The sequence below is a fragment of the Chrysochloris asiatica genome, unplaced genomic scaffold (genome assembly GCF_000296735.1).
Source record: "Chrysochloris asiatica unplaced genomic scaffold, ChrAsi1.0 scaffold00078, whole genome shotgun sequence".
Classification (NCBI taxonomy): Eukaryota; Metazoa; Chordata; class Mammalia; order Afrosoricida; family Chrysochloridae; genus Chrysochloris; species Chrysochloris asiatica.
Window position 1 is genome coordinate 10,701,348 of NW_006408596.1, and position 24,116 is coordinate 10,725,463.

Genomic DNA, 24,116 nt, shown 5'->3' on the forward strand with positions numbered 1-24,116 from the left:
GGGGGGGTGGCAAACAACGAGAAGGGGGGTCAGAGAGCACTTGATAACCCTGCTGACACGAGCTGCCCCTCAGACAGCCCGAGAAGAGGCAGCCCCCTGCCACTTGGACCCTGCACACAGGCTGGCCCCTCTGCCCCCACCCGGGGTCCTCAGGATAATGAGTAGTCAGCCTGGGGCCGGCCAACGTGCTGCCTTGCTAGGATACTGTCCCCTCTGTGTGAGGCTCCCTTGCAAAGATCTCCATTGGCAAAGGTTCTCAGAAGGTTTAGAAAAGTTAGAATGCTAGACTGACTCTTGGCGAGGATCTGTGCGTCCATCTGGAGAATGGAAGAAAAGAGCCTCTTGTCCTTGCCAGAAAGCCTAGGAAATGCTTGACAGGTGGCAGGTAGAGCTCTATACCTGGTCTTACAGGGGAATCACGAAGGATCTGTGGAGCTGGGAACAGGGAAGATGAGACAAGGATGACATCACTAAAACTTTCTTCTGAGTCTGACTTAGTCTGGGAGTTTCAGTGAAATCTGTCCAGCATTCTAGCAACACATAAGCCTCCACTGATAGATGGATGAAGGGTGGATGTCTATGAAGGACACTGGCCGGGAACTGAACCTGGGTCTTTCATAATGAATGCAAGAATTCTACCACTGAAGAAGTTCATTTCTCCAAGCACATTCTTACTTAAGTGCCTTAGTAGGTGCCATGTTGCTAAATGTTGTAAGCTCTATCGCCTTTAATCTTTGCAGCAACCCTGGGAACTAAGTACTGTTGTTATTAGGTGCCATCTCAAAATGGTTCTGTCTCTAGCAACCCTGTATCGACAGAACCAAATGCCACCCAGTCCAGCTCCATCCTCACAATCGTTGCTGGGTTTGAGCCCTTTGTTATGTGCATGGTTACAGATGAGTACACAGAGGCTGAGAAAAGTGAGGCCATGTGTCCAAAGTTGCAGTTGCGAATCAAACCCAGTTCCATGCAATTTCACAAGCCGCATTGTAACCAGTGTGCTCTGTTCATGGCGCAGATGGACCCCTGCGACACGGTATTGCTGACAGCTCTTGGGTAGAGAGTCTAACTGAAGTGATTTGGCTCCTATATAAACGGAAGCAGTATGGCTCACCCATAGCCCTGTATTTTTAAAAGTCTCCCTACCTCATCGCAGGGAGTCTAAATTCAGTTTCTGTTGGCAAACCACTGCAAATGCATTATTTAAACAAAGACTTTAAAACAATAAGGTTGACAGTAAAAGAAACCTTCCCAGCAAAGTCACCAAAGAAAGCTGAAAAGAAATAAGGCACCGCACCTGTTACAGGGCTGCCCCGGTCCTTATGCACAGCGGCCTCACTCAACAGGAGATATTGGGGTATCTGCTCTGGAGCCGCTGGCTCAGAAGGGATACCCTGGTCCATTTTCCTGTCTCTTGAAAAAGAGAGGGTTCTGAGCAGACGTGCTTACCAATATCAGTTCTGCTAGGACCCCAGGGCAGCTTACATTCACCAGTGGCTCCCAGGAAACCCTATACAGAGTCTCTATGAGTTGAAACTGACTCAGCAGCACTTAAGAACAAATATAACAAAGGTACTTATTGGAGTCTTGATGTGGCACTGTAGGATAAGCACTGGACTGCTAACCACAAGATTGGTGGTTCAAACCCACCAGCTGCTCCTCAGATCCTATACAAGATTGCTGTGAGTAGGACCCAACTGGAGGAAACTTAACAACAACATCAACAGGAGCTTTTTATGGGACCTCAGGAAACTTATGTAACCTCTGTGGGCTCAGTTTGTTGTTTTTTTTATCTGTAAGATGGGACTTTTCATATCTATGGGGATAAAAAGAAATGACTTTTAGGCAAGTACCTCAAAAACAAAACAGAAAAACCCTGTTGTCCTTAAGTCAGTTACAACTCATAATGGCCCCATGTGTTTCAGATTAGAACTGTACTTGATACGGTTTTCATGAGCTGTTTTCACAGATGTTCTTCTAAGGTGCCTCTGGGTAGACTCGAACCGCCGACCATTCGGTTAGCTGCCAAGTGTGTTAACTGCTTGAACTACGCAGTGTTTGAGCATCTATCGTGTAGTCGTTTTTGAGCATCTTTGATAGTCCAGTATACCCAAACCAAACCCACTGCCATTCGGTCAGTCCCAACTCACAGAGACCCTAAGGGACAGATTAGAACTGTTCCATAGGGTTTCCAAGGCTGTCGTGTACATGGAAGCCAACTGCCACATCTTTCTCCCACAGAGCAGCTAGTGGCTTCCAACCACCAACCTTTCAGTGAGCACTCTAGTGCTTTAACCACTGTGCCACCAGGCTCCTCCCTTCCCTGCTGACTCCTCGTTTGTGGCTGTTACATCATAGGACTGGGAGTTAGAGCTGCAAGAGAGCCAAGTGACATTTAGTTCCTGTGTTTATCACCATGTAGGTAAACCATCGATTGGGAAATGTCGGCCATCAAGAGCCACTCTGGGTGTGTTTTGATGACATTTTAGAACAGGGTAAAACAGAATGTTCCATCTGACATTTGCAGACCTCTCCAAACAGAGTGGAAGTAGCTTTGAAGCGTGATGGGGGAAGGAGAGAGGGCTGGCCCTTGACCCTGCCTTCTGGTTCATCCCAAATGATGTTCAGCATCAATTCTAGACAGGACACAGGTCCTCAAAGCTGGGAACAGCCTGGACCCCTGGAACCAAAACTGGAATTGGCTACAGAGCTAGCTGCATTGTCCAAAGTTGGAGAACAGACATACACCATAATCAAAAAGATTGCATGGGAGGGTCCTACAGAGAGGTAGGCTATCTGGGGGCAGATGGGCAGAGACGAGACAGGGCTGGTGGGGCAATCTGGGTTTTGACCCAAAGTCCCATCTCATGACCCTTCTCACAGTCTCAGTGGATGTCTAAACCTTGCTGAACCAGCACCAACCTGAGTTGCGTAGAGTCTAAGGGCAGGCAAGTGTCATAGCTACAAGTTGATGAGTTGCTTAGAGTCCAAGGTCAGGCTCTGGAGTCAGGAACAAGCTTGGATCTGCATCACAAATCCACCATTACTGGCAATGTGGCTGAGGTCAGTGACTCAATCTCTTTATCCTCGTGATGATGACTGTCAGGATGATGGTGATGATGATGTTTATGATGTGGTGATAGTGGTGATGGTGGTGGTTGCTAGGCTGATTAGGATAGTAACGGTGGTGCTGATGATGGTTATGCTCATGATAAGGTGATGAGGGTAAGTATGGTGATGATGAGAAGAAGGACTATGTTGGTGCTGATGTTGGTTATGCTGATGAGGAGATGGTCAGGATAACTATAGTGATGATGATGCTAATGAAAAGAAGGCTGAGGTGGTGCTGATGGTGCTGATGGTGCTGATGATGGTTATGCTGAAAAGGAAGAGAACAAGGATAGTAATGATTGTGAAAGTGATCGTGGTGGTGGTGATGGTGACAGTGATGACGACCTTAATAAAAGAAATGGGATAATGACAAATCTGACTGCGAACCGCAAGGTCAGCAGTTCGAAACTACCAGCTGTTCGTGGGAGAAAGATGAGGCTTTCTGCTCCCGTAAAGATTTACAGCCTCGGAAACCCTGTACAGGGTCTCTATGAGTCAGAACCGACTCCACGGCACATCACCACCAACCACCACAATGGATTTGAAACATGGACAAGGATACTTGGCTCTGCTGCTTACAGGGTCATCTGGAGCAAGTTAACACCTCTCTCTCTCTCTCTCTCTCTCACTTTTCTCATCTGTAAAATAGAAATTCATAATCCTTCCAACCTAATAGGCTTGCCATAAGGACTAAATTAATTAAAATACATGGAAAGTACTTAGCACTTTTCTTGGAACATAATACGTGTTCAATCAACTGTGCTGTGGTTGTAAAGTACTGTTGAGTTTGTTCTGACTCGTAACAACCCAGTATAGCGTTCCAAGGAGCAACTGATAGGTTTGAACTGCCAACCTCATGGTTAGCAGACCAGTGCTTATCCTTCAGCACCACACCAGGACACCTATAAACTCAGGTTTTCATTATTAACCCCATACTCTCTCCTCACTTATCAATGATCTTATGATCTGATGTTTCAGATTTATAAAAACAGTCAAAAATAAATCTGACTGCTTGTTCAATTAACAAGGGACATCTGACAGTAAAGAACTCCCAGATGTGAGATGAGAGTAACTCCGGCTGTGATGGTTAAAGTCACGTGACAACTTGGCTGGGCCTTAAATGTCAGTGGTTTGGCAGTTATGCAATGGTGTCATTTGGCAATTACGTAAGGATGTAATCATCCTCCACTTTCACATAGCCATCTGGTCTTTGGAACCTAACCTTGTTGATAAGTGAGCAGAGGGTGTATTATGACTTGCATTGTTTTATTCCCGTGGCATGGTGCTGTGGGATAAGCACTGCAGTGCTGACCACAAGGTCAGCGGTTCAAACCCACCAGCTGCTTCTTAGAAACCCTACACAGGGTTGTGACTTATAGCCATTTAACAACAACAATATTGTCCTTCTTTTCAGAATCTTTCCTATTTAACCTCAGATGGTACCATTCCTCAGAAGACCCCCAGGATCACAGAAATTACCTATTCCTCACACCTGCTTTTCCAGTGTTAAGATTCATTAAGTATCTAAACCAAAAAATAATAATAATAATAATTCAATTGAGTTGATTCTGTCTCATGGCAACCCCATGTATGTTAGAGAAGAGCTGCGCTCCATAGAGTCTTCAGTGGCTGAATTTTTGGAGTGCCAGCCCTTTCTTTCAGTGTTCCTCTGGGGTGGATCTCAAACCTCCAACCCTTTGGTTAGCAGCTGAGAGCCCTAACTATTTGCATCACCCAGCAATGCCTTTAAGGTGTCCAGAGAGTCACGAAAGATGGAGCTGTCCTAGGAGACTGGCCTCCTGTGTCTCCCAGTCAGGAAGGTAGAGAGATATGCACAGTCTTGAAGCCACTTCCATCAAGAGGGGTGTGTGCCAGCTACCAGTGCCCACTTGGATGAGTTCGTTCACCTCTGTGCTTGACAACTGGGACTGCCTTCCCACACATGATAGGCACCAGGCTGGCTGCAGAGTCATGTAAGGGAGCCACCCAGGTTCAGAGCCCACACAGGCGTTCTTCACACCAGGGCCTCCAGCCGGTCACTTCAGACATCACCTCTTCTCTCACCTCCTACACTTTGTCTTTCAGAGATTTGGACGGTAAATCACACAAGCTGCTGCCTCTCGGTGTAGAGAACGACTGTGTCTTCAATGACCTATGGGGGAAGGGCAGCGTGCCAGTGGTCCTCAACAACCCATATTCAGAGAAGGAGCAGGTAAGCTGGGGGCTGTGGGAGAGGGAAGGGCAGTCAAGTCCCACGCTGTGTTGGGATGGAAACAGCCTGGGAAATGAAGGCTTTGTTTGTATTGTGTTTTGTTTTGTTTTGTTTGTGAGTTTGCCATTTTTCAAATTTCACTTCTGCTTTTATAAGGAAATGCATTACAAACAAAACCCAGCTTCCGTTGAGTCCATTTTCCAAGTAAACGTGTGCCCCCTAGGGTTTCTCTTTTGGAAATACATCAGTAGGTCTTTTTTCTCAGGTACCTTTGGGCATGCTCGAACTGCCAACTTTCCAGTCCATAATCAAGCACTTAGCCAACTGTGCCACCAGGGGACTCCAGGAAATGGATTCATGTGGTTCCAAATGTAAAAGATATCAAAGCTTCATAGTGAAATGTTTTACTCTTACCCTGTGTTTCTAATACATACAGTTTTGCTCCTGAGAGGCAAGCTATATTAATAGCTGGTGTGTGTCCTTGTAGCAATGTTTTATGAACAGATGGGCAAAGTCACACACGTGGTATTTTCACACCAATGAAAACACTATACATGCTGCCTAAGTATGTTTTGCTTGCATTTTCACTTATTAGCATTTCTCGGAGGGGAGTCTGGATTAGTAGGTCAAGAGAATACTTGTTAGTATTAGTAGGAATCATATTCCACTGTATGTTTGCTGTAACTTCTTGTCTGTGTCTTCCATCTTGGATCCATGGACCATTGCCAGTGGTTTTACTGTCCCAGAGTTAATGATGAATGATATTGTACAAATCGCCTAGTTGGCACTTGCGTGGGTATATCTAGAGAATCAATTCCTAGAGGTGGAATTACTGGGTCAAAGGTCCTGCCCACTTGTAATTTTGACAGGAGTTGCCATTTACTCACTGCAAAGGTTGTCCCCATTGTGCCAAGTAAGTTAAGAGACTGGCTCGGTCCCCAAAGCTACGCCAACTCAGTATGCTATCAAACTTTTCAGCCTGCGCCAGTCTGTGGAGATGTGTTTTGACAGCTGAGTCAATATCATTTCTTAAGTGTGGTCGGGTTTGGCTAGAGACCAGCAGTCGTTTTCTCACCTGTCTGGCCAGATAGAGGACCTGCCCAAACCAACTCTAATGAAATGTGAATATCCCACCCACTCTTTCCTTTGCATTGAGATGGGGTGGAATAAGGTCTGTGGGTGTCAGCCGTTTGAGCTCGACTACTCAACTAAAGACTGGTGGTTTGAAGTCACGCAGAGGTACCACAGAAGAGACACGTGGCCATCTACTTCCAAAAGTTTTTACCGAGGAAGCCCTGTGAAGCAGTTCCGCTCTGTAACTTGACAGCAACAGTTTGTTTTGTTTTGTGGGTGGAATGACCAGTGGGCATTTAGAATAGGAAGGGTAGCCCAAGTGGCCATCTTCTTCCTGGGTCATCACTGTCCAATTCAGCTCCAACCCTGGATGGCAAAGAACACATTGACAAGTTCGTTCTTGTGATGCTGAGTGGGTAGTCAGCACCTTTCCCTGCTGGGTCATCCAAGCAGCCGCCAACAGCCACAGAGCAGGGTCAGGCATTCCATAGCCTTAGTGGGAATTGCTTTCTGTAACTGCTGCTGATGGTTGACCAGGACAATAAAGACATCAGGGATTCTGGAGTACGTTGCACCCACCCATGGTCCCACTGGCCAGTGACTCGCCTTCAGAATGCTTGATGGATGAGTATAAATGTGACCCTCTACCTGATGTCCTCAAAAAGCAAGGCCACCCTCTGAGTGTTTTGGTGGCAGTGGGTATCAGCTGCCATCAAATGAGCTCCAAAGAACCATCAAATGGAACATGTCCGATCCTGTACCAACTGCTGGTATGGCTGAGTACGTTGTTCTGGCTGTTGTACCAATCCCTCCCAGTCTTCAAAACTCACCCTTTAAAACCATTCAAGGACAGGTAGCCATTGAATATTAATTGAACAAATATAATTTAAAATGTTTTCATCCTCTTATTTTTTTGTAATTAAAAATAAAGAGGTATTTCCATAATAGGACTCCTCTGAAGACAAAGAAGAACAGAAAAAGGTCGCTTCAGGCCAGTTATAGATTTGATTTGTTAGGTTGGCACTGTATTGTCCTAGGCAGTATCTTATATTTTGAATTTATTGCCAATTTTTCAAAGTTTTACATAAATATTAATGAAATATGATGTCTGACCGTACCTTCCTGAGCCCATATTCTTATGGGTAACAGTCAGCATGTAACTGCCTGAGTAACTACTCCTCCCCATCTGCAGGGTATGAGGTCTTCAGTCTGCCACAATCCCCACCATTCCCTATTGTGTCCCCATCCTTCAGGTCAGTGTCTGTCATTTATTAGAACATCAGTATTGTTGTTCTTACACGAGTTCGGAAGAACATGAAATATGTTTTGTGTCTCTGTTATAAGTGGAAGGGAAAAAGAGGCCAGCTGTCAGGAAAAATGAGAAAAATCGCATATTTGTTGTTGTTGTTGTTGTTGAGTGACATGGAGTCGGTTGACTCATAACGATCTTGTATAGCATTTCTGAGGAGCAGGATGGTGGGTTTGAACTGCCAACCTTGTGGTTCGTAGTCCAGAGTTGATCCTACAGAGTCACACCAAGAGAAAATGAATAATATTCTTATATGTTTTATATGCAAACTAAGTATTTTGTTTTGAAATTATCTAGTTAACTTCACTGATTTACCCTAACTACCTGGTGTAGAAGAATTGATGCATTTGAGTTATGGTGTTGGAGGAGAATATTGAGAGTGCCATGGGCTGCCAAAAGAACAAACAGATCTGTTTTGGAAGAAGTGCAGTCAGAATGCTCCTTGGAGGCCAAGATGGACAAACTTTGTCTCTCATACTTCAAACATGTTGTCAGGAGGGACCAGTCACTGGAGAGGGATATCATGTTTGGTAAAGTGGAGGGCAGAGAAAAAGAGGAAGACCCTCAACGAGATGGATTGGCAAAGTGGCAGCATCAGTAGGCTCAAGTGTGGGAACAATGTGAGGCTGGCCCAGTGTTTTGTTCTGCTGTGCACAAGGGCACTCTGAGTCGGTACCGACTTGATGGTACCTAATAACAACAAAACCTAGTGCGGCTCTGTGGGTTAATGTGCTGGGCTGAAAAATAGGTTTGAACCACAAGGTCAGCAGTTCAGGCTCACCAGCTGTTCCTTGGAAACCCTATGCAGGGTCGCTGTGGGTCAGAACCGACTCGATGGCACTTCACAACAACAACATGTGCCCTCCAGGAGCCCTGGTGGTAAAGTTGTTAAGCACTCAGCTGCTAACCGAAGGTTGGAACCCACCAGCTGCTTCACAAGAGCTGAATGTTAGAGTTTGTACTTCCGGGTCAATAGTAGCACCTGAGGTTTAGGTGGTGGGAATGTGGGCAGAAGAGGCCTGTTGTTTTCAGTGCCATTCAGTCAGGTCCAACTCATAACTCTCCTAAATAGAGTTTCTGAGGCGTGCTTGGTGACTTTGAATTGCAAGGCTTATCCTATGGAGCCAAAGCAGGACTCTAGAGGAGGCCTGGTGGTGGTGGTGGTGATGTGCCGTGGAGTCGGTTCCGACTCATAGCGACCCTGTACAGGGTTTCCGAGGCTATAAATCTTTACCGGAGCAGAAAACCTCATCTTTCTCCCACGGAACAGCTGATAGTTTCGAACTGCTGACCTTGTGGTTCACAGCCCAATTCATAACTACTACGCTACCAGAGCTCCTTAGAGGAGGCCTAGTACCCACCAAAAAGACAAAGTCTCTGCTGAAATCTGGTAACAGCAGAGCTGGAGCTGTTTCCTTTCATGCTGGAAAAACGTTACCTTGAACTTCAAGAAGAAGGAATGGGGCTCAATTAGGGAACAAGGCAGAAATGACTAAGAAGAGGCCCCCCGGCCTCATGAATGACAGGTCGGAGCAAAGGGTTGAGAATGTGCCTTAGTCCCTCACCTACAATGGAAAGCCCATTTCCTTGGAGAAAGAGGAGAAGACTCTGCGGGTGCTGGGAAGGCCTGGTGTGCCACCATAGAAAAAGCATGGATCACAAGGTCAGGTCCAACTGCAAGGTTGGTGGATCAGTCTCACCAACCGCTCCTCAGAAATCCTATACAGGGTTGCTGTGAGTCAGACCCAACTCGACAGCACTTAACAACAACAACAACAGGGAGAGAGGGGGAGGATCAACTACTTCCTGGGGTTCAGTAGGACTGCCGAGCATTTTTAGAGTCTGGGATGCCTAGAAGCACAGTCTATAGATCCCTAGTATGTCCCCCTCATTTACCCCTCATCAAATTTCTGAAAAATCCCAAACCACTGACCTATGTGGCCATCCCAACTCTGTTGTCTGAAATTCACTTCTCCAAATGTCTCTCAAAAACGGAACCAAAAAGAGACAGAGATCCAAGTATTGCGTTACTTTTGAGTCCCGGCTACAAAGACATCCCTGTCTTCCCAGCCTGAATGTCGGCAGCCACACAAAAGACTCAGAGATGTCTCCAGGTGAGGAAGTTAGCTGGAAAACACAATGTCCTCTCCCTGCCCAGGAAGACCATCTCCTGTACATGCCCTCTACTATCTACACTAGCCACTTTCCCTGGAGCTTCTCGGGGCGCTCCCATCTTCCCAGTTGTAACCTACACTTGCCACTCTTTTCAGCATCCGCAGAGAGCTTAGCATTGTTAATAACATGAAGAACAGACTGGCCACTGCCTGCTTTCTTGAATCGGGAACAGAAAGTACAGATGAAGGAGGAGCTAGTCTCCATTTTCCACAAGGACTGGGCAGAAGGACTCAAGTGAAGCAGGATGGATGCAGGTTAGACATAAGAAAGCACTTCCCAACTCATTCCCTGAGGGAATGATGTGACCTGTCCCTTTGGCCCAGAGGAGCGTCCCATCTCTCTTGCTTTTTTTTATTTGTTCAAATTCAGGGACAATTGGCCGTAGAGGCATTTCACCTTGACCTAGGGGTGATTTCTCTTCTTAACAGTCTGGGCCAGGTGTGGGTGGAACCAGTGAGGTCCCCATCCCGGCTCTCTGGAGGGTGTGGATAACTATGGGACACTCATTTTTAACATCACCTTGTAAACTGCATCCGGCTGGAGCTGGTGCTATATAATAAATCAGTTCTCCTGTCAGTGCATATGCACCTGGTACCTGCCATTTGCACAGTGCTGGTATCGGAGCAGAGATGAGCAAATGTAGCCCTCCTTGCTCTCCAGGGTGGGGGAGACAGACTTAATTAAACAGAGAGAGGCACAAAACACTGTGGGAACAAAATGACTCAGCAGGTATTAGGAAGGGTTTACCAGAGGAGGCAACATTTGACCTGGCTTTTGAAGAACAAGTAGGAGATAGCCTAAAAGAAACTAAGGGTGGGTGGCATTAGAGTAAGAAGAATAGCCGTGGCTGATATACTGAATTTCTTTTTCCTGCCAAGGATCATCATTAGATGATTTCGGTTGTCGTTAGTCCTTGTGTTAGTTCGCTAGAGCTGCCGTAAAGAAATACCCACTAATGGATAGCTTTCGCAAATAGAAACGTCTTTGCTCACAGTTTGAGGAATCAGAACACCGGTTCTAGAGGGTTTTCTCTGTCGGCATGGGAGGAAGGACCTTGTCTCCTTCAACATCTGTGGACCCAGTGTTCCTTGGTTATCTTCCATGTCAGCATCCTCAGTCTTCTCCTGGAGTTCCACACTAGCTCTTCTTTCACGATGGTATTCACATCCCTTCTCTGCTTCTTCCTCTCTCCTTTTGTCTCTTGTACAATAAAAGGGACACAGGCTACACCTCAGGGTAACTCCCCTTACATTGGATCAGGATATATACATATATATATAATACAACAGGAAAAAGGATGTCAGTGTGACAATGTGGGATCAAGCACGAGACTGTAAGGTCAGTTTGAACCCCGAGATCAGCAGTTCAAACTTCCCGTCCTCTCCTTGGAAACCGTATACAGGGTCACTATGAGTCAGAACCCACTCAGTGGCACTTAACAACAATAACAATCCCTTTATACCTGGAGTCCTTGTGTGGGGCTGCAGGGTAATACACTGGACCACAAGGTCAGTTTGAACTGAGAGATCGGCAGTTCTAGGCCCACGGTTGCTCCTCAGAAACTCTATAGACAAAGTCACTTTGAGTTGGAACTGACTCAACACACTTAGCTACATTCCCCTTATAAGTGATTGGCTGATCATATCAAATCACATCATGAAGGATGACTGGTGGTGGTTACATGCTGTGGAGTTGGTTCTGACTCATAATGACCCTACACAGGGTTTCCGAGGCTATAAATCTTTACGGGAACATAAAGCTTCATCTTTCTCCCACAGAACAGCTGGTCGTTTTGAACTGCTGACTTCGAGATTAGCAGCCTGACTCGCAACCACTATGCCACCAGAGGATAATTTCGTCGTTATTTAATTACCCAACCACTAAGAATCATGACCTAGCCAAGTCTTTTTAGGGGGCACAACTCAATCTATGAGTTTTAATCTCGACTTAGACCCATGTTGAGTTTTGAAACCCTTCTGAAGGTCCTTCAGGAGGCATTGGTAACACAGTGGTGAAATTCTTGTCTTCCATGCTGGAGACGACCCAGGTTCAGTTCCGGCCACCACTCTTCTGTAAGTGGAGGCTTGCATGTTGTTATGGTGCTCAACAGGTCTCAGTGGCACTTCCAGGCTAAAACAGACTAGGAAGAAAGGCCTGGTAATCTACTTCCAAAATCCAGCCGGTAAAAACCCTATGGGTCACAACAGTCTGATCCACAACCAATTGTGGGGTGGTACAGGACTGGGGCAGCGTTGTGTTCCGTTATGTATAGGATCACCATGACTTGGAAGCCAGTGTGGTGGCAGGTACCACCCACCATAAAGACCCCTCACATAAGAATCATGTTATGTGAAATGGCTGATAAAGGCGATGAGGAATGCCTCTGGTCCGTGCTCCCTGTGGGATTTGAGATAAGCCCCTCTCGGGGTCCCATCCCCATTGAGCATCTGTTTCCCTCATCTGCCTAGTTTGCTGTATATGTGACACATGCATACAGGTAGGGGTAGAAACACACCTTGCCTGGAACAGAACGTCTATTTCCAGATACACTGAGTAAGTGTCAAGTCAGCCTTGCATGGGTGTAGATGGGGAAGGGTCTGAGCATGGGGGTTTTCCGCAGCCCCTCTTCCAGCTCTCCCTGATGACTGTTATATGGAAGCCCCCCAGCCTTACCTCCACCATTTCATCAGGAACCTGGCATTTCCTCACCTCTGGGAAATGCTGGCAGCTTTCAAAATGTCAAAATCTGTTGAGGAATATTTCTCTCTTTCCAGGTAAGTGTCAGCAGCAGCCCAGCCTCTCCAGAAAGCTCCCAGAGCTGAGCCCGATGGGAGTGGGTGGTTCCAATCAGCGAAGGACCAAAGGTCACCAGAACCCTCTCTCTCTAAGCACACACCAACTGGCCAGCTGGCACTAAGAGGGGTCAGATGGGTCATGGCTGAACAAAGGCAAACCTGCTCCTGCTCTGCTCTGGCTGCCTGCAGACCCCTCTGAATCAGCATGATGTTGTTGTGTATACTGTCGAGTCGGTTCTGACTCATATACAGGGTTTCCAAGGAGCGGCTGGTAAATTTGAACTGCAGTCAGGTCAGGATGAAAATACAAGTAACATTACCTCCAGTCCTGTGGGTCACCCATTTAACTTCTGGGTTCACTAGAACATTAGAGCATAAACCTGGGGCCACCTCAGCTCTGAAATCAGGCCAGGCTGGGGTCACTCCTGGCTGGTGATACTGGCCAGACACCTAATTAGCATCTCTGCTGAGCTTCGGTTTCCTGCTGTTGGTGGTGGTATTAGGTACCTTCAAGTTGGTTCCAGCTCATAGTAACCCCATGTACAACAGAGTCAAGCACAGCTCAGTCCTGCACCCGTCTCACAATCAATGCTGTTGAAGCCACTGTGTCAGTCTGCCTCATTGATGATGGTCTTCCTCTTTTGCGTTGGTTGTCTCCTTTGTCAAGCATTGACAAGGGACTAGTCCCTTCAGAGACTAGTCCCTCCTGATGACATGTCCCAAGTACGTAAGATGAAGTCTGGCCATTCTTGCTTCTAAGGAGCTGCAGAAATATGGCACCAACCATTCCTCCACGGCAGTCCCTACCCAGCTAGGTTCAGTATTTCATTGCAGTGGCATTATAGAACTCAGACACCAGACACCCAGGTATGGGATTTAGTCAGTTGCAGTTCGAGGTCTAAAGGATCCCAGCTTAGTTCTTCCAATCATGACAACTCCTCCTGAGCTGTGCCCATAGCATCTCAGCCCCTCGGCTTGGCCTCTGTACTCTTCAGCAATGTTACAAAGTTCTTTCGTTGTTGTTAAGTACCGTCCAGTTGGTTCCAACTCAAAGTTCCCTGTAAAGGGTTTCCAGGGAACAGCTGGTGGGTTTGAACTGCCGACCTTATGGTTAGTAGTCCAGTGCTTATCCAACAACACCACACCAGGACTCCAAAGACGTTTCTTTTAGGGCCATTGATGAATGCCCATGGGACACACCACTCATTAGTTAGTTACTTCAAGTTCTCTTCATTTCCAGCAAGCAAGGCTGTTATTGAGTCTTCTCTCGATCCTGATGCCATCTTCTTCTTCATCTAGGGAAGCTTCTCAGATTATTTCCTCAGCATACAGACTGAATAAGTATGGTGAAAGGATACAACCCTGACACACACCTTTCCTAATGTTAAACCATGCAGTACCACCCTGCTGTGTTTAAATGACTGACTCTGGGTCTGTGTACAGGTTCATCATGAACACAGTTAAGGAGAATTCCCATTCTTTACAATGTTATCTAGATTTTGTTTTGATTCACAGTCAAATGCCTTTGCATAGTTGCTGAAACACAGGTAAATATCTATCTGGTATTCCCTGCTTTCAACCAAGATCCACCTGATATCAGTGATTATATCCCCAGTCCATGTTCTCTTTGGGATACAACTTGAATTTCTGGTTGTTCTCTGTTAATATACTGCTGAAAAATTTTCAAAATGATCTTCAGCAAAATTTTGTGTATGTAATAAGGAGCTCTGGTAGCGTAGTGGTTACGAATCGGGCTGTGAACCTTAAGGTCGGCGGTTCAAAACTACCAGCCGCTCCGCAGGAGAAAGATGAGGCTTTCTACTCCCGTAAAGATTTACACCCTCGGAAACCCTGTACAGGGTCGCTATGGGTCGGAACCGACTCGACGGCACTTAACAACAACAACATGATATTAATGACATTATTTGATAATTTCTACATTCTGTTGGGTCACTTTTCTTTGCAATGGACACAAATATGGGTTTCTTTCCATCAGTTGGCCAAATAGCTGTCTTCCAGATTGCCTCCAGCACTGCATCTGTTTGTTGAAACATCTCCACTGGTATTTTGCCAAGTCCTGGAACCTTGATTCTCACGAATGCTTTCAGTGAAACTTGGACATATTCCTTCAATAACATCGGTCCTTGATCACATGCTACCCCTTGAAATGATTTAACACTGACCCATTCTCTTTGGTGCAGTGACACTGTGTATCCTTCCATCTGCTTTTGATGCTTCCTATGTCATTCAATATTTTGCCCATATTATTGTTATTAAGTGCCATCGAGCCGGTTCTGACCCATAGCGACCCTACATTGGGTTTCTGAGGAGCAGCTGGTAAGCTTGAACTGCCAACCTTGTGTCTCAAACCGACGTTGCAGTCCAGCCCATTAAACCACAGAGCCACACCACGACTCCATAGATGATGTCCAAACTTCACTGAAGGCATTGGTGACAATCAAGGTTTCAGGATTTTCTATCAACCAAGATGTTTCAACAAACAGATAAACAGTGCTGGAAGAAATCTGGAAGACAGCACTTTCTTTAGCCAACTGATGGAAAGAAACCCATATTTGTGCCCATTCCAAAGAAAGGTGATCCAACAGAATGCAAAATCCTTCAATATTGCAACACAAGGCTCAAATTTTTCTTCAGTTCTTTCTACTTAAGAAATGCCAGATATGTTCTTTCCTTTGGTTTTCTAACTCCAGGCCTTTGTACACCTCATTATATTATTTACTTTATCTTCGTGAACCACCCTTTGCAATCTTATGTTCAGTTCTTTAATCTCATCATTTCATCTATTCGCTTTAGCTACTCTGTATTCAAGAGCAAGCTCAGAGTCTATTCTGATATCCATTGTGGTCTTTGGTTTCTTTCTTGTCTCTTTAATGACCTTTGCTTGCTTCATGTATGATATCATTGATGTCATCCCACAGTACATCTGGTCTTTTATCACTAGTGTTCATTGAATCAAATATATGGTTGAGATGGACTCTTAAGTTCAGATATGATACACTCAACGTTATATTCTTGCTCTTATGGGCTTGTTTTAATTTTCTTCAGCTTAAATTTAAACTTGTACATGAACAATTGATGATCTGTTCCACAGTCAGTTTCTGGCCACAGTCAATATCATGACTGATGATACTGAGTTTTTCCATCATCTCTGTCCACACATGTGGTTGATTTGATCCCTGTGAATTCCAGCCAGTGAGGTCCATGTGTATAGTCACCATTTCTATTGTTGAAAAGAGGTATTTACAATGAATAAGTCTTTAGTGCAACTTGGACTTCATTTTTCCACAAAGTTGGTTCTTTATCCTACGCTACCTTCTGAAATGGTTGAATGTCAACCATTTCTTTTTGGCACAGTCACTTTGTATATTACTTCCATCTTATTTTGATGCTTTCTGCATCGATGAATATTTTGCCAATATTGGCTTTACAAAATTCTGTCATGCAATCTGCAATATCAATGCCATCACCAAAGCCGTATTTTCCAACTTCTTAAGCCTTCTTTGTTCCCAACTTTTAAATTCCAATCACCAGTAATTATCAACATATCTTGAATGTTTGTTTGATCAAATTTAGGCTGCAGAACTTGGTAAAAGTCTTCAGTTTCTTCATCTTTGGCATTATTGGTTAGTGTGTAAATTTAAGTCACAGTCATTTTCATTGTTCTTCCTTGTAAGCATATGGTTATTATCCAATCGCTGGCAACATTGCATTTCATGATAGATATTAAAATGTTCTCTTTGGCCATGAATGCTATACCATGTGATTGTCCAGTTAAGAATCGCCAGTATCAGTTCATTTCAGCTCAGTAATGCCTATTGATTTTTATGCATTCCATTTCATTTTTGATAACTTCCAGTTTCCCTAGATTCACTCTGATTACTAATGGGCTTTTGCAGTTGTTTCTTCTGATTTTGAGTCATTCCACGTCAGCAAATGATGGTCCCCAAAGCATTACTCCACCCACACCAGTTAAAGTCGACTCTACTTTGAGACGGCAGCTCTTCCCCACTTGTGTTTTGTGAGTGCCTTTCAACTGCAAGGGCTCATCTTCCAGCGCTCTATCAGACTACGTCGTGCTGGTATTCATAAGATTTTCACTAATCATGTTTTTCAGAATTAGATCGCCGGGTCTTTCCTGGTCTGTCTTAGTCTGGAAGCTCCACTGAAACCTGTCCACCATGGGTGGCCCTGCTGGGATTTATAATCTGGGTGGCAGCACTTCCAGCATTACAGCAACACACCAGCCACCACAGTACGACAAACTGATAGATGTGTCCCACCCGCTATCTGCTTCCTCGTGGGGCTAACAGGCTCATAGGGTTGTGGGAGAATGAAAGAGATCATGTATGGAATAATGACAACAGCCAGCAATGGTGATAGATACTATCGGACCAGCCTGCGTGTCATGACGACCCCATGACCGATGGTATGAAATGCTGTTCCGTTCCCATGATTGATTGCAGATTGGACTCTTGTGATCCACGGGATTTTCACTGACTATTTTGGGAAGTAGATCACCAGGCCTTTCTTCCCAATCTTAGTCTGGAATTTCCACTGAAACCTGTTCTGCGTCAAAGCAACACACAAGCCTCCACTGACAAGATGGGTGGTGGTGTGTATGAGGTGCATTGGCTGGGAATCGAACCTGGGTCTCCCACATGGGAGGTGAGATTTCTGCCACTGTGCCACCAATGCCGCTCCACCTATAATTAAAATACAAATAAAAACAGCTGCCACCTAGTCAGTTCTAACTCATGGTGACTTCATGTATATGAGAATAGTTCCAAAAGGGTTTCAATGACTGTGACTTTTTAGTAATAGATAGCCAGGTGTTTCTTCCAAGGTACCTCTGAGTGAATTTAAACCTCCAACCTCCCAGTTAACAGCTGAACACTTAACCATCAGCAACATGTAAGACTTTTCAACCTGTAATAACAAAAGTTTGTTGCTGTCAAGTCTGACTCACAGTGACTTTCTGGGATAGAGGAGAACTGTCCAACAGGGTTTCCAAGGCCGTCAGGGAAGCAGACCGTCACAGCTTTCTCCCATGAAGCAGCTGGTAGGTTCGAACCTCTGACCTTTTGGTAAGCAGTCAAACACTTAACCACTGCACCACCAGGGCCTCTTTTATTTATAATTGTTGTTGTAAAATGCCATCGAGTTGGTTCCAACTCATAACAACCCTGTATAGGGTTTGCATGGAGCAGCTAGTGGGTTAGAACTGCTGATCTTGTGGTTTGCAGTGCAATACTGATGCTATAGCTCCACACCAGGAGTCTTATAATAGCTAATATTCGTATCAAAATCAGCAATAATAGCTAATATCCATTGAGCAATGTCAGGCACTATGCCAGACTGGAGGTCCATCGTTTCATTAAATCCCCAGCTCAGCCCAATGTAGTACTATTATTGTTTCAACTGTTAAGATGAGCAAACTGAAGCCCAGAAGGTTTAGTAGTTTGATGAAGTCACGTGACCAGTACGTGGTCAGTGAGTGTAGTTTGATGAAGTCACATGACCAGTAGGGGGTCAGTGAGTGTAGTTTGATGAAGTCACATGACCAGTACGGGGTCAGTGAGTGGTGGATATAGGACAGGAATCCTGGCCTTGAAGTCCTATAGCCTACTTTTCATGCTATCGGGCCTGGCACAGAATAAGTATTCAATAAATGTGTATTATTGTTGTTGTTTTATTAATGATTGTGGTTCATGCTCACCAGTCACTCCTTGGAAACCCCATACAGGGTTGTGATGAGTCAGAAATGCTCTAAGGCAGATCAGAAGCCCCCTATTTTATAGGTGACACCCTATGACCCAGAAAGGGAAAGTGACCACCCACTTAGTTTTGGTGACAAAGCTGCATTTCTTTCCCTCAGCAGTTGTTCACATCAAATCTACCGCATGTCATTCATACCTCTTACATTCCAGGCTTCGGAACACAGTGAGGCAGGAAGGGGCTGTGGGGTCTGGTGTGGAAAGACAGGGTCATCGAGGCCTGGAGCCTGGACACAGCTCTAGTGTGTCTCCACTTGGTTCTTTGGAGATTGTCACTTCACCTCTCAAGTCCCTGGGAAGTGCAAACTTCTAATACACTGGCTGCTAACCAAAACGTTTGAGGTTCGAGGATACATAGAGGTACCTTGGAAGAAAAGCTTGGCAGTCTATTTCCAAAATGACCACCCAATCAGAAAACCCTCTGAAGTGCATACAGTTCTACTCTGACACATATGGGGATGCCATTTGAGTCAGAAGTCACTCAACTGCACTAGTTTTGGTCACTTTACCTCTTGGAGTCTCAATTTCCTCATCAGAAAAATGGGTTACTGTAAAGATTCAATGAGCCAATGTATATTCAATGGCTGAATCCCGATCAGGCCCCAAATAGGCACTTACTAAAGTCCTGGTGTGGCACTATGGGTTCATGCACTGGACCACAGGTCTGTTTGAACCACAAGGTCGGCAGTTCAAACTAACCAGTTGCTCCTCAGAACCCCTATACAGGGTAGCCATGAGTCAGAACCATCTCAACAGCATTTAACAACAACAGCAATAACAAATGTTACTTAAAATGGATTCGAACAGGATCTGTGCCTTTGAGTAGTCTGCAGTCTAGCTGTTATCTTACCAAATATTTGTTTCAAGCTCAGGAAACTCCACTCCCAAGATAAGCTGCAGACACATACGTGGTTGTACTGTAATATTGGGGTTCACCCACAGCACCTGCCTGGTTGGCCTTAACAGCCTCCTTTGGCTCTTTCCTGGTTGATATCTAAGGGTGTCTGTGGATTATTCCCTTTCCTAAGCCTCTATGTCTCTACATATTGGCGAAACCTCCTGTGGCTCGAGATTGATTCTTTCTGTGAGAAAGTGCCCCAAATCCCTAGCCGTAGCTGCTATTAAACTCATTTTTGCCCCTGACTACTCAATAGGGTCTGGTGTGGTACTATTAACCACTGGACATCTAACCAGAAGGTTGGCAGTTCAAAACCCCACCAGCCACTCCTCAGAAATCCTATATAAGGTCACTGTAAGTCAGAACTAACTCTATGTCACTTAACAACAAATGAACCATTTGGAGTCCAACTGTGGCACTGTAGGATAAGCACTGGACTGCTAACTGCAAGATGGGCAGTTCAAGCCCACCAGCTGCTCTTCCGAAACCCTCCACAGGGTCGCTGTGAGTAGGAACCTCCACCTTTCCCTCGTTCCATCTCATGACTATAATTAGACATGCAGACTGGAATTCTCCAAAACATCTTCAGCCCCCTTCCCCTCTCATGGGCTATGCATGACCCCAAGGCTCTCCCAAAAAGGAAGCAAAGTCTTCTCAGGAAAGATGCTTTCTAGGAATTTCTGTTGAGCAGTCTCCTCCCAATCCCAGTGGCAGAGAATCCCAATCTTGTGGACATTCTCTCTCCCTCTACCCAAGCCATTACCTGCTCAGTGACCCCAAGGTCTTTATAGGTCACTTCTAACTCCTGCTGCCCTCAGGGGTCTGAGCCAGGAAGAGCTGTGAATTGACCAGTGTTTGGGTTCAGCCTAGCTGGAATTTCCATGTATTTTGCTAACTGTTTATTTTTAATAATGAATACAATTATGTGCCACAAAACAACCGTTTGAGTAATGTCTGACTGCATGTATGTGCATGGTCCCGTAAGGTTATAATTGTTGTTGTCAGGTGCCATCAAGTCAGTGCCGACACTAGTAATAACCTTACACACAGAATAAATCACTGCCTGGTCCAACGCCAACCTCACAATCATTGCTACGCTTGAGCCAATTGCTTCTGCCACTGTGTCTGTCCATCTCATTGGGACCTTTCTCTCCTTCGCTGATCCTCCACTTTACCAAGCATGTTGTACTTCACCGGGGACTGGTCTCTCCTGATAACCTGAGAAGGTGGCCTCCATCTCTAGTCATAGCTGGTTATCCTGGCTTCCAAGAACACTCTGGCTGCACTTCTTCCAACCCAGATCTCTTGGTTCTTCTGGAAGTCCATAGTATTTTCAGTATTCTCCTCCAACACCATAAGTGAAATGCATCAATTCTTCTACAGTCTTCCTTATTCACGGTCCAGCTTTCGCATGCAGGTGATGCTATTGAACATACCATGGTTTGGGTCAGGCTCACTTTAGTCCTTAGACTGACAGTTTGACTCCTCAATACTTTAAAGAGGTCTTGTGAAGCAGATTTGCCTAATGCAATAATGTTATAATAGAGTTCAGAAAACCCAATCAGAGGAAGTGACATAGCGAACGCCACATCTTCCCACACGTAGCATGTGTATTTCATGTCTCTTACATACAAAATGATTGTGTTGCCAGGCAGGTAGGTACAGTGCATATGTAAGCTATAATACGTATGTCTTGACAGTCAGAATAAACACCTATGCTTCTAGCTTATGTACGCACTGTACTGCATCTAAAATGTGTACCATACAACAGTGTATACTTCCAGTTGCAGGCAGCAGCAGCCAACCGCATGTATCAAGTATGTTTTGCGTATTGTAACGTTATCTCGTGAAGTACATGGTGGTTCCCAAATGCAGCCAAAACAGTGCTAGGAACAGCAGTAGCAAGAAGCAAGAGAGATGTAGCTATCTGGAAGTGAAACAAAAGGTTCCTAAACAGCACAAAAGTGGGAAGTCAGTCAATGCTGCTGTTGTTTGTGGTTTAGGCATGTCACACCTGAACATTACGACGACTCTCAAAAAGAAAAAAATTCTCCAAGCTGGCCAAAGATCAGTTACACTGAAAGCTGCAGGACTGGTGTAAGTGCAATAAGGAATGTACTATGTCAGGAGTGGAGAAATTGCTAATGATGAGGACTGAGGACCAAACATAAAAACAAATCCCCATCGGCACATTGAGGATCACCGCTTAAATCCGGAAGCTTTTTTGAGATGCTCAAAGACAAAGCAAAAGCAGACACCACATGGTGTTCATACAATGACCAACTCACATAGTGCCCTGTTCCACAGGACATTTGGGCACTTGGCGGCTCTGTAGGATAAACACTGGACTGTGAACCACAAGGTCAGTTGTTTGAGCCCACCAACAGCTCCATGGGAGAAAGATGAGGCTTTCTGTTCATGTGAATATTTAGAGCCTCAGAAACCATATACAGGGTCACTATGACTCAACAGCACTTAACAGCAACAACAATCGTGGACGTTCAGTGACGCATGAGTGGGTACTCAGTGTGTCCTGACTGTTGTAGGAGGTGGACAGTGATGTGCTGGTTCAGGACTTAGTGACACCACTCTGCCTGCTCATGTATTGCATCACCCAGTGTTCACCTTCTTTTCCTACTTTGGGGCAAAGTCGTTTTTCCTCCTCTCTTTATAAATGGTTTCAGTTGCCAAGCCCTCCCTGACACCCCGCCCCTCCACCGCCGCAGCCCCAAACAAAGACTCTCAGAGATCTTCAGACTCAACCTCCTTCTATATTTCTGAAGTAAAAAAGGCTAAGGCATAATCATAATACTTATGTATTTTTAATACATTTACTAAGGTAATACATTTCATAATCAAAGATACACAGTACAACGTAGTCAGTATAAGTGGGGATAGGTCACAAGATAGTTCCAGGATTTCTTTGAGTTGATCACTGTAAAATACGAGCACCAAACCATTCTTCTTCCCACAGCCCTCTCTACTCCTTAGGTGGGTTTGAGAATTCATTGTAATGGCCACATGAGACTGACACCCTAGTCACAGTTTGGGGGTTCATTAGGGGTATTAACCGGTTACAATACAAGATCAGAAAATGCTCAGGGCACAGTTGTTCCAGACAGCTGCTGATCAATGCCCACAGGACACACCGCTTCCCCATAAGCCTCAGTCTGTAGGCACTAGCTCCATGAGCCAGTAAACCTTGCTCCCCCAATTAAGTGCCTGGAGGCACCCTACTCCACAAGCAAGCTTCCTGCCCAAAGTCACTCAACTTTGCGCACTTTGGGCTGGGAAGCCCACTGCTGTGTGCTGTGTTCTGGTTTTGCTGCTGCGGCTGCTCAACCCTCCTTCAGTGTCCCAGCTGTCTGTCCGTGGGTCGAGGAGGTTCAGTGCACAGCAACCTCTAGGTCCCAAGGACACGCTCCACTCCTACTTCTGATTCGGTTCATTTTACACCCCGGCTAGAGTTCCAAGTTTTTACAATTACAGTGAACTCGGCTAACATATACAGCTGAGTCACGCCATCCTATCAGTATCGTCTCTCATCATCTCTTACCCAGACCCAGCAGAGCAGAAATGTTGTTTGTTGAGAGATACAGGCTGTGACTAAGGAGCCCCGGTAGCATAGTGGATCACAAACTGGGCTGCGAACCACAAGGTCATTAGTTCAAATCTACCAGTAGCTCCAGCAGAGAAAAATGAGGCTTTCTGATCCCTTAAAGATTTATAGTGTCAGAAACCTTATACAGGGTCACTGAGTTGGACTGACTTAGTGGCACACAATCAGCAGTAGTGCAAACATTAGGTAATTGACTACACCACCACAGTCATTTATTAAATCCATAGTTCTGTCAACCCCTTGTTTACATTGGTTTGTAGTATACAAGTCCATGCTGGCCATGTTTCCAGCTGTGAAGTAATGTCTTCTGATTGTTCAGTGACATCGCGGTGACTATACAAACAAATTCATTTGTGGACGCATCTACAGTCTAGCTTTTAGAGCCCTTATTTTGCAGTGGTCCTCTGTGCTCCTCCCTCCTACTCCCATCCCATGATGGTTGTGACTCCTGAGCACCCCCATCCTTAACCTTCCTCTGTAGACTATAGAACATGAACTGCTGGGTGAGGGTGAGAGAGGAAGAATGGACCATTTAACACTTAAAGAACAAACCACATCAGAAATGATGCTGTGAGGGCATGTGGTTGGCACAGTGGTGGTCCCAGAGTGTGTTCTGACCCAGGATGACCCCAGGTGCGCCGAGCAGAATTGCTTCATAGGGATCTCAAGACTGTGACCTTTTAGAATCAAATCACCAGGCTTCGCTTCCGAGATACCTCTTGGGTGGACTCAAACTGCCAACCTCTTAGTTAGCAGTCCAGTGCGCAAGCATTTGCACCAGCCAGGACTCCTTAAATACACGGCAAGGAAATCCTACGTCAAGGTACTAGAAGTGGGTGGTGATGTTTAGGTGAGTGGATGGTAAAGTGTGTATAACGAAGCATTTGCCGTTTCAATGTGAAATGCGGGATTAGTGAGTGTAAGGAACTATGCTACCGTCACCACTACCCAGTCCCAAATGTTTCTTTCTCCCATGAGAGAAACTCAGTGTTCCCTAATAAATGACTCCCCTGCCTCCCTTTCTCCCCACTCCCTATAGCGCTGGGTCTCTGTACATTGAGCTACTTGGATATTTCGTGTAAGTGGGATTATTATACTCTATTTGTCCTTTGATGACTACCTCATTTC

General features: G+C 45.4%; 1 protein-coding gene across 1 annotated transcript in view; it reads left to right on the forward strand.

The window, feature by feature from the left end:
- Positions 1-24,116, forward strand: part of NOS1 (nitric oxide synthase 1 (neuronal)) — a 121,936-nt gene that overhangs the window by 11,538 nt on the left and 86,282 nt on the right. Inside the window, exon 2 of the mRNA XM_006865466.1 lies at positions 5,197-5,323. Coding sequence (XP_006865528.1) covers positions 5,197-5,323 — 127 coding nt within the window. The remainder of the gene's footprint in view (positions 1-5,196; positions 5,324-24,116) is intronic.